Raw genomic sequence first — 17,246 nt, forward strand, 5'->3', positions numbered from 1 at the left:
CAAACTGACTCTGGGAGACGCAGATGCGGAAAGAAAATTTGAGCCACTTTCCCAGCTGCCAGACCATGAAAGAGAAGCTCTCTACCAGTGCGTTCCCGAGCGCACAGTTGGCTGATAAAATAGGTATGCTTGCCGCTGACTTTCGACGCCGATTTGCTGACTTTGAAGCACAAAAAAGCAGGTTGGAACTGCTCGGTAACCCATTTGCTGTTGACGTGGAAAGCTCACCACCAAACCTCCAAATGGAGTTGATTGACCTCCAATGCAATGATGCACTGAGGGCAAAATATGCGGCAGTGGGTGCTGCGGAGTTCACCCGTTTCCTCCCCGACACAATGCCCCAGCTGCGCATCCAGGCTGCTCAAACTATGTCTATGTTTGGCAGCACATACCTGTGTGAACAACTGTTTTCTTTGATGAACCTGAACAAAACATCACACAGAAGTCGACTTACTGCTGAACACCTCCACTCAATTCTGAGGATTTCCTCAGCTCAGAGCCTTACCCCGAACATTGATGAACTTGTGGAAAAGATGGGACACCACCAAGTATCACCCTCAACCTCAAACAAGTGAACATTACTGTGCAATCACATATTTAGAGTTTTTACTCAGTTCAAGTTTAAAAGTTAAAGTTTAATATTTGTTTTCACTGCATGTTACTTCTCCTTAAACAAAGTGTTGTTTTTGATTAATAGATTTTTGCACTTTATTTTATTGTATTTCAATCCAATTATATTTTAAAAATATTTCAGTTGAGTGGATGATAGAAAATTGCTATTATTGTTTTTTTCTTTGAAGTAAATTTAGCCCACTTTTGCTAAAATAGAAAATATAGGCTACTGATGGTGCCTTGAATACCGGTTTCTTTCATTTAATGTTCATGTTATGGGGATTTTTATATAAAGGAAATTTGTCTTTTGTGTCTGTTGAAAATTAAAGATTACTGACAGAGCCATAAGAAAATATTGCTTTATTTATCTGATCATATTGGAATATATTTGTTAGGTTTTCAGTAGGTTCAATTAGGTTCACTAGACTATATGCGTCATTTAAAAAATTTTCAATGAACATTCGAACAGTCCGGCCCTCGGCTTGTAGCTAAATTTTTTATTTGGCCCTCCGTCCATTTGACTTTGACACCCCTGGCCTAGATAGTAGGTCTGCTATGTGAACAGCAGGTTCGTCTCTCTCCGACATTTGATTGCAGTCACACACTGTTGCGGGGGAGAGGACTGTGGATCAGGGAATATTACTACAGCATTGCAGTAGAGGGAGTTGCATTGACTTTTGGTTGTCACCCTTGAATGTTTTCGTTCACTTAAAGGGCCAGGTGAGTATTTTAAAGAGTGAGTCAAAGACTGAAAAGCCAGTTGGAAGAGTGAAAGTGAAGCTCAAGGCTATTTTCACTCAGTCCTGTTGTGGAGCCATTCTTTGACTGCTTGCTACATTTTTGGTATCCTTGGAGGGCATCAGTCGTGTGTGTGTGTGTGTGTGTGTGTGTGTGTGTGTGTGTGTGTGTGTGTGTGTTAAAATCTAACAGATAGAGCATGTTAGATTAGGAGAGGACTATGAGTCTTTTGGCACCCGGGATGAGATTTCACTTTGGCCTGGCTAGCCAACTCTCATCCTCAAATAGAGCTCCATATATCTCAAACAGCTCTCCTGTTGCTTTGATTGATGTGAAAGGTTGAAAAGAGAGTGATGACGCACGTCCAAACACAGCACAGGAGCTGGAGAAAAGGATAGCCTAGCTGTAGTAGGAAGGTAAATGACTGCCCAACAGTGAGCGGACATCCACATGTTTTTCTTGATACTGGTACACCCTCTTTGTATTCAAATGGTTTATCCTGAGCTGTCTTGCATGGGACCATGAATAGTGTTGGTGCCGGTCTATCTCTGCTTAATAGCTCACATGTTTTGTCTTGTTAGGCACCTCAACAAATGTAGAAAGATTCTGGCATCCAGGCAGGATCCTGAATGTGATATTATCAAACTGAGTAAATTAGATGTGAAATGTTTGGAATGTTCAAATAATTCCATAATTTAATGGATAAGTCAATGTTTTTATTCACTTCTTCCTCTCTTCAGTTCTAAGGTGGTCTGATTGGATACGCCGCTGCCCGCTGTTGCCATGGCGATGCGGGAGCTGGTGGAGGGGGAGTGCGGGGGAGCCAATCCTCTCATGAAGCTGACGGGTCACATGACCCAGGAGGGAGGAGCTTGGAGGCACAGGTCAACACCCACTGTGAGTAGTCACCTATAGAAGTTAGAATAAAGAATGTATGGAATATGTACCGTAATCCATGTTTTATGTTTTGTATATTATTTGTTTGTTATTGACCATGTTGCATTGAGTTATTTTTCCTGGTCAATGGTGGGGCCCATCCAGGGCTCTAAATGTAACATTTTCATTGGTAACACTGGTGCTCCCAATTTTTTGGGCACAACATTTTTGGGCACGACATGAAATTGATGAGCACCAGAACTGAGATTTTTTTTAAATGATTGAGATACAGCCTATATTAATTATATCTACTTTAAGCACATGTGCCCTATAAAGTAATATGTAACACTGTAAAGACATTTGTTTATTAGTTCAAACGAAATTACAAAGTCATTTGTGGAATATTAGGTTTCTACATTGTGTAAGAACACTATTTTCCTAATGAGATGCATTACATTTAAAATTGTACACTGTCTCTTTAAAAACGTCAGGTTTGTGATTTCTATGACCTTTGATCTCCTGAAGAACCTATGCATTTTCCTTTCCTTCTGTGCCCCCAAATGTTTGGCTATACTGGTGAAGTTACCAGTTTGTTACCTCGTTGGCTAGCTAGCTAACAAAGTGTAAACAAATGGTTAACGACACGCGAGTCGTTTTAGAATGGCCCCCTACATGGTTTCTGAATGTAAAATGTGGTTCCAGCGATTTGCTCTAGGAAGATGTTGCGCCTGTAATATGGGTCAGATCTTTTGAAATGGTCAAGTCGTTTTAGCTGTAGTAGTGGAGCAACCATGACCTGATCGAATCTGCACTCGCTTTTTTCTCTTAGGCACTCTGAAACAACAGTACAGCGACGCCTTATTACAACAACTATTATCTGGGAGATTTCTTTCCTAGTTGCGTAGATCTCCCAAAATAAAACACAGCGAAACTTTGTCGCACTTTAGCCCTAGACCCATCTACTCATAATTGAACAAGTTCATACATCAAAGTTTGTTTGGACCATACAACTTAGACAAGATACTGCAACTTAGTTGTACTATAGCTTTCACAAATATATCTCACAGTATCACTTTCATCCCTCTTTCTCTCCTAGATTCCCCCTACACCCATTGAAATAGCAACAGAAGAAGAGGTCAGTCTCATATTACCTTCCCAGTCCTCTTGATTCGAACTGTTGTGCTTTGTCTGCATATTCTAAAAAAGGAATATGAAAACACGTTTCATTCATGTGAGGTTTGTTAATGGTTATTGAATAGGCTAGCGTTTGATGACCTCTTCTGCATGTGTGTGTCCCAGTTGGTGAATGAGTTCATGCAGCAAGCGCCTCCACGGCCCCCTCACAGCTTCGACATGGGCCAGTTACTGGAGGAAATGCAGCAGATTGATCAGCAGAGCTACAGACAGGCTCCACAGAGAGGTACACACACAGCAGTAATAGAATACCCTATTATACTCTCCAACGCACCAGAAGGAACACTATTAAAGATTTGTGGTGTGCCTGTCCAGCTGCCCGGCAGCACTTCCATATTGTTACCCCACAGGTTTTGGAACATATGTTGACACTTCAAGACACCTTTTTATTACGTTTTCCTGTACCTTCCATCCAAGAACTTACACTGAAAAACACACTTTCTTTTACCAACGTGTGAAGAAAACAACACCCGTTCCCTCCTGTCCTGTCCGTAGCTCCGGGTGTGGCCGCTTTGGCCCTGTCTGGTGATTGGACGTCTGAGTTTCTGTCGGGAGCGGATGCCGCTGCCGCCGCCTCATCAGGGCAGGCGGGACTTGGAGACCCGGCCGACGCTGATTGGACCAGAGAGTTCATCACCGATGGCACAGGTACATTTTTTTGAATGTCAATGGTAGACACAATTGCCAACCATTTGTTTGAATGTACTTTGTGGCCACTACTTCTAGCAGGTAGAGAAATAATCGGTATCTTACTCTCTTTCCCTTCCTCCCCTCTTTCTCTTCTCTTTCTCTCTTCTCTCTTTCTCAGATCCCGGGCGTTGGGCAGAGGAGTATCTGGAGCAGTCAGAGGAGAAGCTATGGCTCGGAGACCTGGGAGAGAGGGAGCAAGAATGGTAATAATGGAGAGACAGAGAAAAAGAGGAGAGCAAGGGACACGTAGATAGATACAGCGACATTCGGAGAAACCTTGAGAATGTTCCAGAGAAGATGGTGCCATTGTGATGTTGAGCCGCTAAGTGTGTCTTAAAATCCTTGACGTCGTCCTCTCAGAACTCTGTATTGTTGCATCCACTTTATAAGGGCTTTGGCCATAACATAGCTTTGTGCTAGTGAATTGAAGTCATTGCATAACTCTAAGTCAAGAAAGAAAATTAAAGCCAGTAAATCCCGCACACAGGCTTTTAGTTTGTGTATGTAATGCGTTGACCACATAAGTAGCAGTCATTTAATTAGTTATTCAAAAGTGTGTTTTGATTCCATCCTTATTGGATATGTATTGTGAAAAGTGACAATCCATTTCAATTCCAATATATTTACAAGGATACAGTGTGATTATGTAAAATGTACATGGTCTCTTTAACCCACTTGTTCTTTAAAATGATCACTGTTTGAGACTCAGTTAGCTGTTTAAATTAACCCTTTGATGTTAATGTTTGTAAATCCAATAGGACGAAAGAGTACCTACCAGGAGACGAACTGAAGCAAACAGCCAATGAGCTGGTCGCGAAGGTCAATGACCCCAAGTTACAGAACACCGAGGTGTGTTATTTCTGTGTGTTTCATACTTTTTTCTACATATCTTTCCCCATTCTTTGCCCATAGAAGTAATGTAGCTTTGCAATAACAGGATCATTGTAGTTGTAGCCGTTTCTTTTAAATTGTTCAGTGAGACCCGCTTCTTTGTAGTTAATTAGACATCAAAATGTTTTATGGGAAAGCATTTTGCTGTGATGGACCGTAGTATCATAGTGACTCTTTACAACCTGGTCTTCAGAACTGTTTGTGTGGTATCTCCCCTGTCATTATTTGGGATTTGGTTAAATCACAAACTGATTTAATGACCAATCTAGGTCCATAAGCCATTAGCCATAATGGATATTGTGTCATTGTTATGTTGTTGTTGTGTTGCACTGTAGTTCCTGCGGTTCATTAGGCAGATTGGCGAGGGCAGTATCACAGTGGAGGACAGAGCAGGCAAACAGCACACAGATAGAGCTCAGGCCAAGGAGGCTCAGAACTGGGCCTCCAACCTCAACCAGGTAGGAGCCAACTTCCATTGAAGACACAAGGGGAAGGGTGCAACTGTCAACCTACAGGGAGCCATCTTGGCTCAAGCGTCCTCATTTTGTGCCTCATGATCCCCCACATCCCATTATTTGGTGCAGACCCCTGCAATTGTTGCTAACTACATAACCATGTGATGGCCATGAACGTTTCTGTATGTGAGCCTTGCACTAGGCTGTACAATGTATAATTTGGAAATGGTATATGTAGAAATCATTTATTGTGGAAAAGAGCGCATTGTCCTTTCAATACATGCGATTTCTGTCAGCCAACTTCTGCCAATGAAAATCATCATAGCTGTTCCCGTCTTGAATCAGACTTCCAGTTTCCCTTATCAAGTGAAGTCGTATGTTTTTAACAGAGTTGTGGCAAATCATTTTTCAATTCCGGTAAGGGATTGAAAAATAATAATAGGCATTTTTGTATTGTTTTCATCATGAGTTGAATTCCAAGTCACTTCCTGAATTAGACCCCAGCCCTGGTGTATGTAGTCATAGGAGTTCTCATGGTAGCCCTTTTTAACTGTGACATCTACTTTGACCCTGCCGTGAACTCTTGACTTTCCCCTCCTTCGATTAACAACCCCCATTCATTTGTACCAAATTAAAACTCCTCTGTCCTCACCCCTCCCAAAACAAAAACCCAACGCCTCACACCTGCGACAAAACAATCACGCCTCCCCCCGTTCTCCGCTCCCTGGTTGCCATAGTTCCTGGAGGAGACTGGGGGAGGGACTTTACCCTTGACAACCCAAGAGTGGGATCAGAAGATTGCTAAGGCTAAACAGGCACATCAATGGGCTTCTGTCGTCAAGCAGGTAGGACCCCTGACGCCATGGCAACACTGCCCAGTGGCTCCGCAACCGGCTTTCTGTCAAAGTTGCGTTGAGCTGATTATATTTTTCATCAGCCTTTTTTTGCGGCAGTTGGAACGCTGTCTTTAGTGGCAGAATGTTGTGCCCACTGTAGTTTTTCCCGTAGTTTCTTAGCACTTTGTAAACCCAAGGAAGATGCATTGTTTTTGCTGATTAAACTTGCATTTAGATTATAGCGACTACTTTTAGAGAAGTAGTAAAAAGTACCTGCATTAAAGGTGAGTAAATTGTAGGGGAAAACGGGACTGGGAGAATGGGTGTGGTTCTCTGATGTTTTATTCTTCCCATTCCTTTATCTTGTCTTCCTCTCATCCTTTTCCCCCATCTTTTTCTGCTTCTCCTTTACTGTCACAACCTCAACGTCCCACTTTAAGTGTTGTTATAGAGTTATGAACAACTTGGTGTCCACATCTGCCATTGCTACCTCTTCCTTCCTGTTCAGGTCTCAGTGGAGTCAGCGGAATCATGGGTAGATGAGTTTGCCACTGCAGGTCCAGATTTCCAGCAAGCTAAAGCTGCTGTGGAGGTAAGAGATGCAGGACAATACAATAGGAAAGATAACAGAATAATTATCATAAATGTCTTTTTAAACATCTTCCAAATTGTATCTATCAAGAATAAATCCAGCCTATGCCCAAATCAATTCATTATGCCCTAATCTTCACATGACTGTGCAAGGGTGCAACCATTGGTAAGCCTGGGAGGGCATAGGCCCACCCACTTGGGAGCCAGACCCACCCACTGGGGAGCCAGGCCCAGCCAATCAGAAGGAGTTTTTCCCAACAAAAGGGCTTCTATTACAAACAGAAATAGTCCTTATCACTCCCTCAGACGATCCCGCAGGTGAAGAAGCCGGATGTGGAGGTCCTAGCCTGGCGTGGTTACGCGTGGTCTGCGGTTGTGAGGCCGGTTGGACGCACTGCCAAATTCTCTAAAATGATGTTGGAGAAGGCTTATGGTAGAGAAATTAACATTCAATTATCTGGCAACAGCTCTGGTGGACATTCCTGCAGTCAGCATGCCAATTGCACGCTCCCTCAACTTGAGACATCTGTCGTGTTGTGTGACAAAACTGCACATTTTAGTGGCTTTTTATTGTCCCCAGCACAAGGTGTAATGATCATGCTGTTTAATCAGCTTCTTGATTAGCCACACCTGTCAGGGGGATGGATTATCTTGGCAAAGGAGGGAGACATGATTGGGGACACTGCCCTGTGTAGGGTGCCGTCTTTCGGATGGGACGTTAAACGGGTGTCCTGACTCTCTGAGGTCATTAAAGATCCCATGGCACTTATCGTAAGAGTAGGGGTGTTAACCCCGGTGTCCTGGCTAAATTCCCAATCTGGCCCTCAAACCATCATGGTCACCTAATAATCCCCAGTTTACAATTGGCTCATTCATCCCCCTCCTCTCCCCTGTAACTATTCCCCAGGTCGTTGCTGCAAATGAGAACGTGTTCTCAGTCAACTTACCTGGTAAAATAACGGTAAAATAAATAAATAAAATTAACATACTCACTAACAGAGGTGTAAACACATTTTTGCACAACATTTGAAAGAAATAAGCTTTGGTGCGTATGGAAAGGTTCTGGGATCTTTTATTTCAGCTCATGAAACGGGACCAACACTTCATGTTTCATTTATATTTGTGTTCCGTATATATTAAGCTCTTTACATATACTATATTGCACTAATAATGCCATTGCACATTTTCACTTCACACATCAGGTAATTACATTGGCTTAAAGTACACTGTATATAGAACCTTTATCAAAGTTCACATTGACCCTTGGGCATCCCCTAAAAATAGTGGTTTGGACCAATGTTAATGTTAGGGGGATTCCCACAGCAACTGGTATGATGGTGATGCCCAGCACCTCCATCATTTGACCCCTGACTTTGACATTGTGACTGTTCCTCTGTATCAGAGCGACTTGGACTTCTGGGAGAAGCTGCAGCAGGAGTGGGAGGAGATGGCCAAGAGAGATGCAGAAAGTCACCCCTGGCTCTCCGATTTTGACCAGATGCTCAGCAGCTCCTACGACAAGGTACTTGACATAGCTTCCTATCCACCTGTGGAAGGGGTGTTGGAGGGCCAGTAGGAGGCACTCTTTACTCTGGTCTAAACATTTTTATCCCATGGCACTTATCGTAAGAGTAAGGGTGTTAACCCTGGTGTCCATGGCCGCCTAATCAACCCCAGCTTCCAACTGGCTCATTCATCCCACCTCCTCTCCCCTCTAACTCTTCCCCAGGTCGTTGCTGTAATTGAGAAAGTGTTCTCAGTCAACTTACCTGGTTAAAATAAGGGTTAGTTTTTAGTTAAGGATAAGTTTTGCCTTTCATTTCACAATGAATATGTTCAGCATTTCTACCTGTCCAGGCAAAACAAAATCTGCCTTGTCTTGTCTGCGAAGTTGCTGTTCATGATTTAACTCGCTCTCTCTTCCTCCCTTTATTTCTCTTTCCCTCCCTCGCTCTCTCACCCCCTCCAGGGGTACCAATTTGAGGAGGACAACCCATACATGTCCCACCAGGACCCCCTTGCTGAGGGGGTGAGGAGGATGGAGGCAGGGGACATCCCTGGGGCCGTGCGCCTGTTTGAGAGCGCCGTACAGAGAGAACCAGACAACCAGCTGGTGAGACACTCATTAATTACTAATGAATAACTCTGATACAATATTATCTCACAGGGAAATTATTTCTGGCTAACAAGCGCTGGTGACTAATCGGGTTCTTTCCTACCCTGCTAGCATTAGGTGGGTGAAGAGGTAAAGAGAAGTAAGCACTCTCACACTTTTTTTCCGTGCTTCTTTTTTTTTAGGCATGGCAATATCTGGGAACCTGTCAGGCAGAGAACGAACAAGAGTTTGCAGCCATCAGTGCCCTCCGCAGGTAAAGAGATGGAATAGCAGCCTCACTGACTGGAGAGAAGTCCCTAGTGTGTCTCAAGCTCTGGACAAAAGTAGTGCACTATATAGAGCAGGGTTGTCAAACGTATTTTCATCTGGGGGCCGCATTCTGTCTTCAACAAGGTTCAGAGGGCTACACTGAAAGTTTGTTATTTCCTTGCTGTCAAAATGTGCAGAAACATTTCCTCTGTTCATCGTTTTTTTTAAACTTTTTTTTTGCTCCCTGATTATAGCTTTTGTTTCGGTGATTGTTAGCAAGCTGGACAGAGGTGAGGAAATTGTATAAATGTAGGTCCATTATATACTGAGCAACAATTTCAACAGTTTTTTACTGAGTTACAGTTCATAATAAGGAAATCAGTCAATTTAAATAAATTCATTAGGCCCTAATCTATGGATTTCACATGACTGGGCAGAGGTGTAGCCATGGGTGGCCCTGCCAATCAGAAGGAGATTTTTCCCACAATAGGGCTTTATTACAGACAAAAGTACTCCTCATCTTCATCAGCTGTCCGGGTGTCTGATATCAGAGATCCCGCAGGTGAAGAAGCATGATGTGGAGGTCCTAAACTGGGATTGGTTACACGTGGTCTGCGGTTGTCAGGCAGGTTGGACATACTGTCAAATTCTCTAAAACAACGTTGGAGGTGGCTTATGGTAGAGAAGTTATCATTAAATTCTCTGGCAAAAGCTCTGGTGGACAATCCTGCAGTTTGCATGCCAATTGCACATTCCCTCAACTTGAGACATTTGTGGTGTTGTGTGATAAAATTGCACATTTTAGAGTGGCCTTTTATTGTCCCCAGCACAACATGCACCTGTGTAATGATCAGTGATGGAAAAAGTACCCAATTGTCATACTTGAGTAAAAGTAAAGATACCTTAATAGAAACTGACTCAAGTAAAAGTGAGTCACCCAGTAAAATCTACTTGAGTAAAAGTCAAAATATACTTAAGTATCAAAAGTTAGTCTAAATCATTTCAATGTTCTTATATTAACCAAACCACACAGCACCATTTTCTTTTTTAATTACGGATAGCCAGGGGCACACTCCAACACTCAGACATAATTTACAAACAAAGCATGTGTTTGGTGAAGGGGCACACTCCAACACTCAGACATAATTTACAAACAAAGCATGTGTTTGGTGAGTGCTAAATCAGAGGCAGTAGAGATGACCAGGGATGTTCTCTTGATAAGTGTTTTTAATTTTCCTGTCCTGCAAAGCAGTTCCTCTGTCCAGTGTCTGTTCTTTTTCCCATCTTAATCTTTTCCTTTTATTGGCCGGTCTGAGATATGGCTTTTTCTTTGCAACTTTGCCTAGAAGGCCAGCATCCCGGAGTCGCCTCTTCGCTGTTGATGTTGAGGCTTGTGTTTTGCGGGTATTATTTAATAAAGCTGCAATTTGAGGACTTGTGACGAGTCTTTCTCAAACTAGACACTCTAATATACTTGTCCTCTTGCTCAGTTGTGCACCGGGGCCCCATTCTTTCTTTTCTGGTTAGAGCAAGTTTGTGCTGTTCTGTGAAGGAAGTAGTACACAGCGTTGTACGAGATCTTCAGTTTCTTGTCAATTTCTTGCATGGAATAGCCTTCATTTCTCAGAACAAGAATAGACTGACAAGTTTCAGAAGAAAGGTCTTGGTTTCTGGCCATTTTGAGCCTGTAATCAAACCTACAAATGCTGATGCTCCAGATACTCAACTAATCTAAAGAAGGCCAGTTGTATTGCTTCTTTAATCAGCAACACAGTTTTCAGCTGTGCTAACATAATTGCAAAAGGGTTTTCTAATGATCAATTAGCCTTTTAAAATGATAAACTTGGATTAGCTAACAACGTGCCATTGGACACAGGAGTGATAGTTTCTGATAATGGGCCTCTGTACACCTATTTAGAAATTCCATTAAAATATCTGCTGTTTTCAGCTACAATAGTCATTTACAACATTAACAATGTCTACAATGTCTTTCTGATCAATTTGACATTATTTTAATGGACAACAAATTTGCTTTTCTTTCAAAAACAGGGACATTTTTAAGTGACCCTAAACTTTTGAACGGTAGTGTGTGTGTGTGCGTACAAAGCTGTCAAGGCAATGGGTGGCTACTTTGAATAATCTCAAATATAATATATTTTGATTTGTTTAACTTTTTTGGTTACTACATTTGTTTACTATGTGTTATTTCATAGTTTTGATGTCTTCACTTTTTTATTCTACAATATAGAAAATAGTTAAAATAAAGAAAAACCCTTGAATGAGGAGGTGTTAAACCACCCATGAGCCGCATTGAATTGGCTTGTATGTCTGACACCCCTGACATAGAGAATATAGGTGCCTTTTGGGACGTAGCTCCTGTGTGACATTAAGAGTATGTCATGAGGTATGTACTTATTTGATGTATGAATACATGTTTTATGTGTGGCTTGAGTACAAAGATGCTATGATAAGCATGAACTTGGGTGCAAAATAGGAAGTCCTTGAAGTTACATGATGCCTGTGAGGACTTGTTGCCTTGGTGTTGGCTGACAACAATTTCTCGTTTTTTTTTCTCTCTTCTTTCTTTTCTCTCTGTCTCTTGCTCTCTTCTTCTTTCACCGTTAGATGCATAGAGTTGAAGAAGGACAACCTGACCGCTCTGATGGCACTGGCTGTCAGTTTCACCAACGAATCGCTGCACAGGCAGGCCTGTGAGACCCTTCGCGATTGGCTGAGGCACAACCCCGCGTACCGGCCAGTCCTGGAGCAGAGTGAACGGGAGCGAGAGAAGGACGGCGGGACCAGAGAGCGGGAGAGATTTGGCTCACTGCTGCCAGAGTGAGTGGACCTTTTTCATTGTGTTCAAATGTGGAGTGCATGTATATTCAAAATAGTACTCAGAACTCCTAATCAATATAACACAAAATAAATGGCTAAATATGCAATACAGGACGTTCTTCTGTATTTTCTCATGTTTTATGTTACGAAAACATGGATTCTATCTGTTGGCTTAAAATATTACAATTGTTAAATCTTCTCCCTTCTCCTTTTTCCCCATCTCTGTGCCTTCCTCCCCCACTCTCAGATCTTTGTTTACAGAGGTGCAGTCCCTGTTCCTCAGTGCGGCGAACTCTGAGCCCACCCGCGTCGACCCCCAACTACAGTGTGGCCTGGGAGTCCTCTTCAATCTGAGCGGGGAGTATGACAAGGCCGTGGACTGTTTCACCGCGGCCCTCTCCGTCACACCACAGGTACACTAGTAGGTCATCCACTTCACAGCAGTAACTCCTACCAGTCTGTGGTTCATGTGTGTTTGGAGAATAGACACACTTGATTATGATTTGCATAATTTTATTTAAAAATCATAAAGTTGATGAATTCAAACGTGTTCGAATACTTGCATCCTTCCTTGAAGTAATTTCTGATCTGTATGCTAATCGTTACCTGAAAGCAATTGGCTCCATCCCATTGTAAAACATCTTGTGATCCACCTTTTATTTTATTTTCAGACGGTGGGTTACAGGTACAAAAACAAAGAAATGCATACAAAGATAACCCCTTCCCATCCAGCAACCAAAGTTGCCTATCAGTTCCCCTCCCACCTATCCATCCCCTGAGTCACCCCTTACATTCCCGCCAATCCCCTCCAGCCCTCTCCCAAGACGACCAGAGACCCCCTTCTCCGTATCACCCTTTCCCTGTGGGCCTGAAAGCAAAGAATGTAACAAAAGTTCAAATAAATATATATATATAATTAGTTTGTATGTGTGGGGCTATGGCTGAGATTGTTCTTTAGAGAGTCAAGTATATTTGTCCAGGCCTCAATTGTTCCTTGACTTGCACCATTCATTCTCACAGTCGATAATTCTGTGTGAGCGGACCAAGTAATTGGGCGTCACTCTAAAGCGGGAAGGTGGAACAACCTGCTCCTGACTCGTTTTTCTTGATTGAACACAGTTCTATATTGAGGGCATTTGGTCAACACAAACACTCCAACATAATCAATGAAAATCTCCCATCTTCTTCTCCAGATCAAATAAGAACACAATACGATTGTCTTTAAACTACAACAAAAGTCACGGGATTGTCACCGTCTTAATGGTTCTTCATAGATAGCTCCTCTGTCTCGGTGGCCATCTTCCAGAGATAGTTCTTCCCCCTCTCTGCTGGTTCCATTCTCTCTCATAGGTGAAGGAGAATATCTCATTAGTAGTGTCAGCTGTGCTTAATTGCCTCTGGTTACCTTGTCTCCCATGCCTTGTTGGGCTACCATCCATGAGCCCAGCCTGCCCTCTGGTGGTCCTTCCACATCTGTTATAACTTCTAATAGTAACTTTATCCACTGGTTAAATGCGAGAGAGTGAGGTGGTTGCCATCTTTAAGCCAACATTTGTTTTCGCAGCAGTGCTGCCTGCCAGCAGTAATCTTCTCTGACTGACTGAGATATTCAAGGGGCTATCATCGTTAAGTAACGTAATAGATGCAAAGCATTGAATATTTAAATTCAGAAGCATTTAACTGCAGGGCACTCTCACATCATGTGAAGGAATGTGCCTACCTGATTTAGGGGACACAGTGAACAGTTGAGAGTTGGGGGCCAATTTCATCGTAAAATGTTTTCTTGGTGTTAAATACAGTCTGTGAACAAACTTAAAATGTATAAATGGATGGTTCGGATTATGGGATGCAAGGTCATATTTTTCCATATTCTGTTCCATTTTAAAGGGTTGTTCAGATTCAATTAGATCTGTGGACCATACCTCATTGTTTTAATCAGACTGTCAAATACTTGAAGGAAGGAGGGAGACCGGGGGAATGCATTTTTTAGGTATTCCAAAAGGGTCTATTACTTTCCTCCTATTCAAACGGTATGTCTACCCCCCTCCCCCCTTAACTTTTTTTCTCTATTCATGTTTTTTTTCTCTCAAACTACCCCTCTGTAGTCACATGTAGCATTTACCCCTCTGCTTCTGTTCTGTGTTTGTTTTTCCCTTTTCACAGACACTAACTACCCCCTCTTGAACTATTTTACTCAGCTCACCTTTTGTGGCAATGAACAGATGTACTCTCTCTCTTTCTCACTCTTGTCTTTACCGGCTGTGCTGGGGAGTCTGAGGTGAGCTGTTCTCCCTCATCCAGACAGCTGTCTCTCTCCTCCTTCAGCTCTCTGGGTCTTGTTCAGCGTGTATTGTTGTGCTGGTCTGTTGTCTGATTCTTTGATGTCTCGAGTGTGCTGAACAGCAAAGAGCTGCGTGAGCTTCATCTCCTGCTTAGCGCATTTCTCCCTCGGATCAATCCAGGAGCAGTGCATTTGTGGGACCTGGGTTTGCTCAGGACTAAAGGGGGACACTCCTCTTGGGGCTGCTCATCTATGGGGTGGGGGCGTGGTCCAAGGATGAGCTTCTTATGCTGTGCTCTCTCTTTGATCTTGTAGAAGTCCTGCTGCAAACGGTTTGAGGCCAACAATACTGTTCCAGATCTGTACAGGTTGACATGACCTTTGTCTGTGTCAGGGTCTTCGTTGTCCATTATTCTTAGTTTCCACATACCCACTTTCTTAACAGAAGGGTAGTGTGCTCTTATAGCACTGTGCGCTCTTATAGCACTGTGCCATGCAAGGGGATGGTCTGTGAGGAAAATTAAGTGTATGATCCCCGGTTTGTAAGAGTCAGCAAATAAGTAAGTAGGTTTGTCCAAAATCAAGGTTGTATGTTATCATTTTTAAATTTGGTGTTTACGTAATGCAGAGGGTAGTTTTCTGTATAAGTCTGTGTGAGAAACTCAAAATGTATCCAACACTAATTCAGGAGCTCATGATCTCTCTGTCTGTCTCCTTCTCTCTCAGGACTACCTGCTGTGGAATAAACTGGGCGCTACCCTGGCCAATGGAAGCCGCTCAGAGGAGGCTGTTGCCGCCTACAGGAGGGCGCTGGAACTGCAGCCAGGCTTCATCCGCAGTCGGTACAACCTGGGAATCAGCTGTGTCAACCTAGGAGCCCACAGGTGAGAGAGCGATACAAAATTCACACAATACGTTTAAATATATATATATATATTTGATCAAAACCACTTAAATCACTGCGCTTTCTTATGTTCGTCAAAGGTAAGTTGTAGATTCAGGTCATACCAGGAGTAGAAATTTGGACTTTATATAATGTATTGACTTTGTTCACAATATAATTATTTTTGCCTTAATACAAATCTATTGAATGCACCACAATGACAATTTCAAGTTGACCCGTATTCTTTCTGGTTTACAGAGAGGCCGTGGAGCACTTCCTGGAAGCCCTGTCCCTGCAGCGCCAGGCGTCGGGGGAGGGCGAGACGGTCAGTGCCAGCCGGGCCCCGGGGGGCGCCGCAGCCACCATGATGTCCGACAACATCTGGTCCACTCTGCGCATGGCCTTAAGCATGATGGGAGAGAGCTCGCTATACGCGGCGGCCGACCGGCGAGACCTCGACACGCTGCTCTCCTACTTCTGTCAAAGGGAGGGGGAAGCGGGGGGGGAATGAAGGTGTGGGAGGGCCGAGGGGGGGAGAGGGGCAGGAGGAGAATTGATAGTGTGTGAGTGCGCAATTAGGGGAGAAAGGTGTCTGGGAGAGGTAGAGAGAGTAAAGGAGGAGAGCGAGAGGTCCTGTCCACAAACAACCCCCTAACCCTATAGGCACTTCATATAAACCTGAAATGATTGGATAAGTATAAAAAACATGGAAGTAGCTCCATTTGTAGAATTTCTGCCATCTTGCTTATAACTACCAGGGTTGGGGTCAGTTTAATTCCTGAATTGAAATGGAACTGACACCAACCCTGATACCTATCCAATCCTTTCAGGAAGAGAGGGAGGATGATGTGTGACAAGGGGAGAGTAGGCCGAAAGGGAGAGGTGAGAAGGACATTTTGATGTGTCTCAACAACCAAGGGAAATGCACCGTGTACACCAGGTGTATTGAATACATACTATTTCCTCCTCTGATCACTCTGACATAGCCTGGTTGCCAGTTGGTTCCTACTTTTTTCATTATCATGTTTGACACAAAGCAGAAACAGACTGGCTGTCTGGTTAGTTACCCTCTGTCCTCAGCAACTGGTGCAGGGATGTTCTTGTGTTCCTCATAATCAGAGGCATCGTCATGCCTATTGAAACTGAGGAGTCACGTGACTCCCTTAGTTTCATTCAGCCCTATGAACCATGGGATGTATACATTGGATACTAGTGAAAAGTTTGCACCTTTTTGTTTTCCAGAGGGAATAAAACAGACGTGCTAGAGCAAAAGATCAAGTTGAGATGAATGTTCCTGTAAAGAAAAGATAGGATCTTGTTTGTTTTTCTTTTTTTATTCCCCCTTGAAAATATGAAGTTCAAACGTTGTAAAGCTGGCTTACTGATTCCGAATCAATTGCTGAAGGTAAAAAGAGACCATTACAGTAATATAGATATCTGGCTTTGGAGCAGGGGTGCTAAACTCCGGTCCTTGAGGAGCCACAGTGTCTTTTTCTCTCTCGTTATTTTAGAGAATGAATTATACTTGTACTCAGTCCAATCAATGACATACAAATCAATGAAGTACTCGAGAGAAATGAAAGACTGCTGACATGAGTTGTACACACCAGAGTCATATTCGCTAGTAGTAACCCAATGGAAGCAAACGGGGCGGAACCTAGCTGAATTTGTCCGATAAGAAACGCTTGTTTTCATTTTCTGTTGCTACGGTGTGCAAGAATGAATACAACTCGGCTTTGGACAGAGGATGACATCAGTGTAAAGGTGATGGTATACCGAAAGAGGTGTCTTTGCACTTCTTCCCACCCTCAACCCTTCTTTCTTCAGACAAATGCCCTTGTTGTAAAATAATTAGCTTAATTGTAAAATAATGCTTTTTTTGCCATATTGTCTGTAATATAATTATTGTACTGTTTTCAAAATAGTTAACCATACTGTAATGATTATTAATATGATATTCAGCAATAAAGCTCTGACAAAAATGCTCTCTCATTGA

General features: G+C 42.9%; 1 protein-coding gene across 3 annotated transcripts in view; it reads left to right on the top strand.

Moving 5' to 3' along the window:
• LOC129837221 (peroxisomal targeting signal 1 receptor-like) overlaps positions 1–17,246 on the top strand; it is a 20,172-nt gene extending 2,926 nt beyond the window's left edge. Inside the window, exons 2-17 of one of the 3 annotated variants that reach the window (XM_055903209.1) lie at positions 2,091–2,247; positions 3,323–3,361; positions 3,526–3,646; positions 3,916–4,068; positions 4,229–4,313; positions 4,869–4,959; positions 5,337–5,459; positions 6,194–6,301; positions 6,801–6,884; positions 8,286–8,405; positions 8,853–8,996; positions 9,182–9,252; positions 11,874–12,086; positions 12,334–12,499; positions 15,094–15,251; positions 15,509–17,246. In XM_055903209.1, coding sequence (XP_055759184.1) covers positions 2,134–2,247; positions 3,323–3,361; positions 3,526–3,646; positions 3,916–4,068; positions 4,229–4,313; positions 4,869–4,959; positions 5,337–5,459; positions 6,194–6,301; positions 6,801–6,884; positions 8,286–8,405; positions 8,853–8,996; positions 9,182–9,252; positions 11,874–12,086; positions 12,334–12,499; positions 15,094–15,251; positions 15,509–15,761 — 2,043 coding nt within the window. In that variant the 5' untranslated portion in view covers positions 2,091–2,133 and the 3' untranslated portion in view covers positions 15,762–17,246. The remainder of the gene's footprint in view (positions 1–2,090; positions 2,248–3,322; positions 3,362–3,525; positions 3,647–3,915; positions 4,069–4,228; positions 4,314–4,868; positions 4,960–5,336; positions 5,460–6,193; positions 6,302–6,800; positions 6,885–8,285; positions 8,406–8,852; positions 8,997–9,181; positions 9,253–11,873; positions 12,087–12,333; positions 12,500–15,093; positions 15,252–15,508) is intronic. The other 2 variants (XM_055903206.1, XM_055903207.1) reach the window with 2 other exon arrangements.

Source organism: Salvelinus fontinalis, chromosome 38, assembly GCF_029448725.1.
Source record: "Salvelinus fontinalis isolate EN_2023a chromosome 38, ASM2944872v1, whole genome shotgun sequence".
In the NCBI taxonomy this organism is placed as follows: domain Eukaryota; kingdom Metazoa; phylum Chordata; class Actinopteri; order Salmoniformes; family Salmonidae; genus Salvelinus; species Salvelinus fontinalis.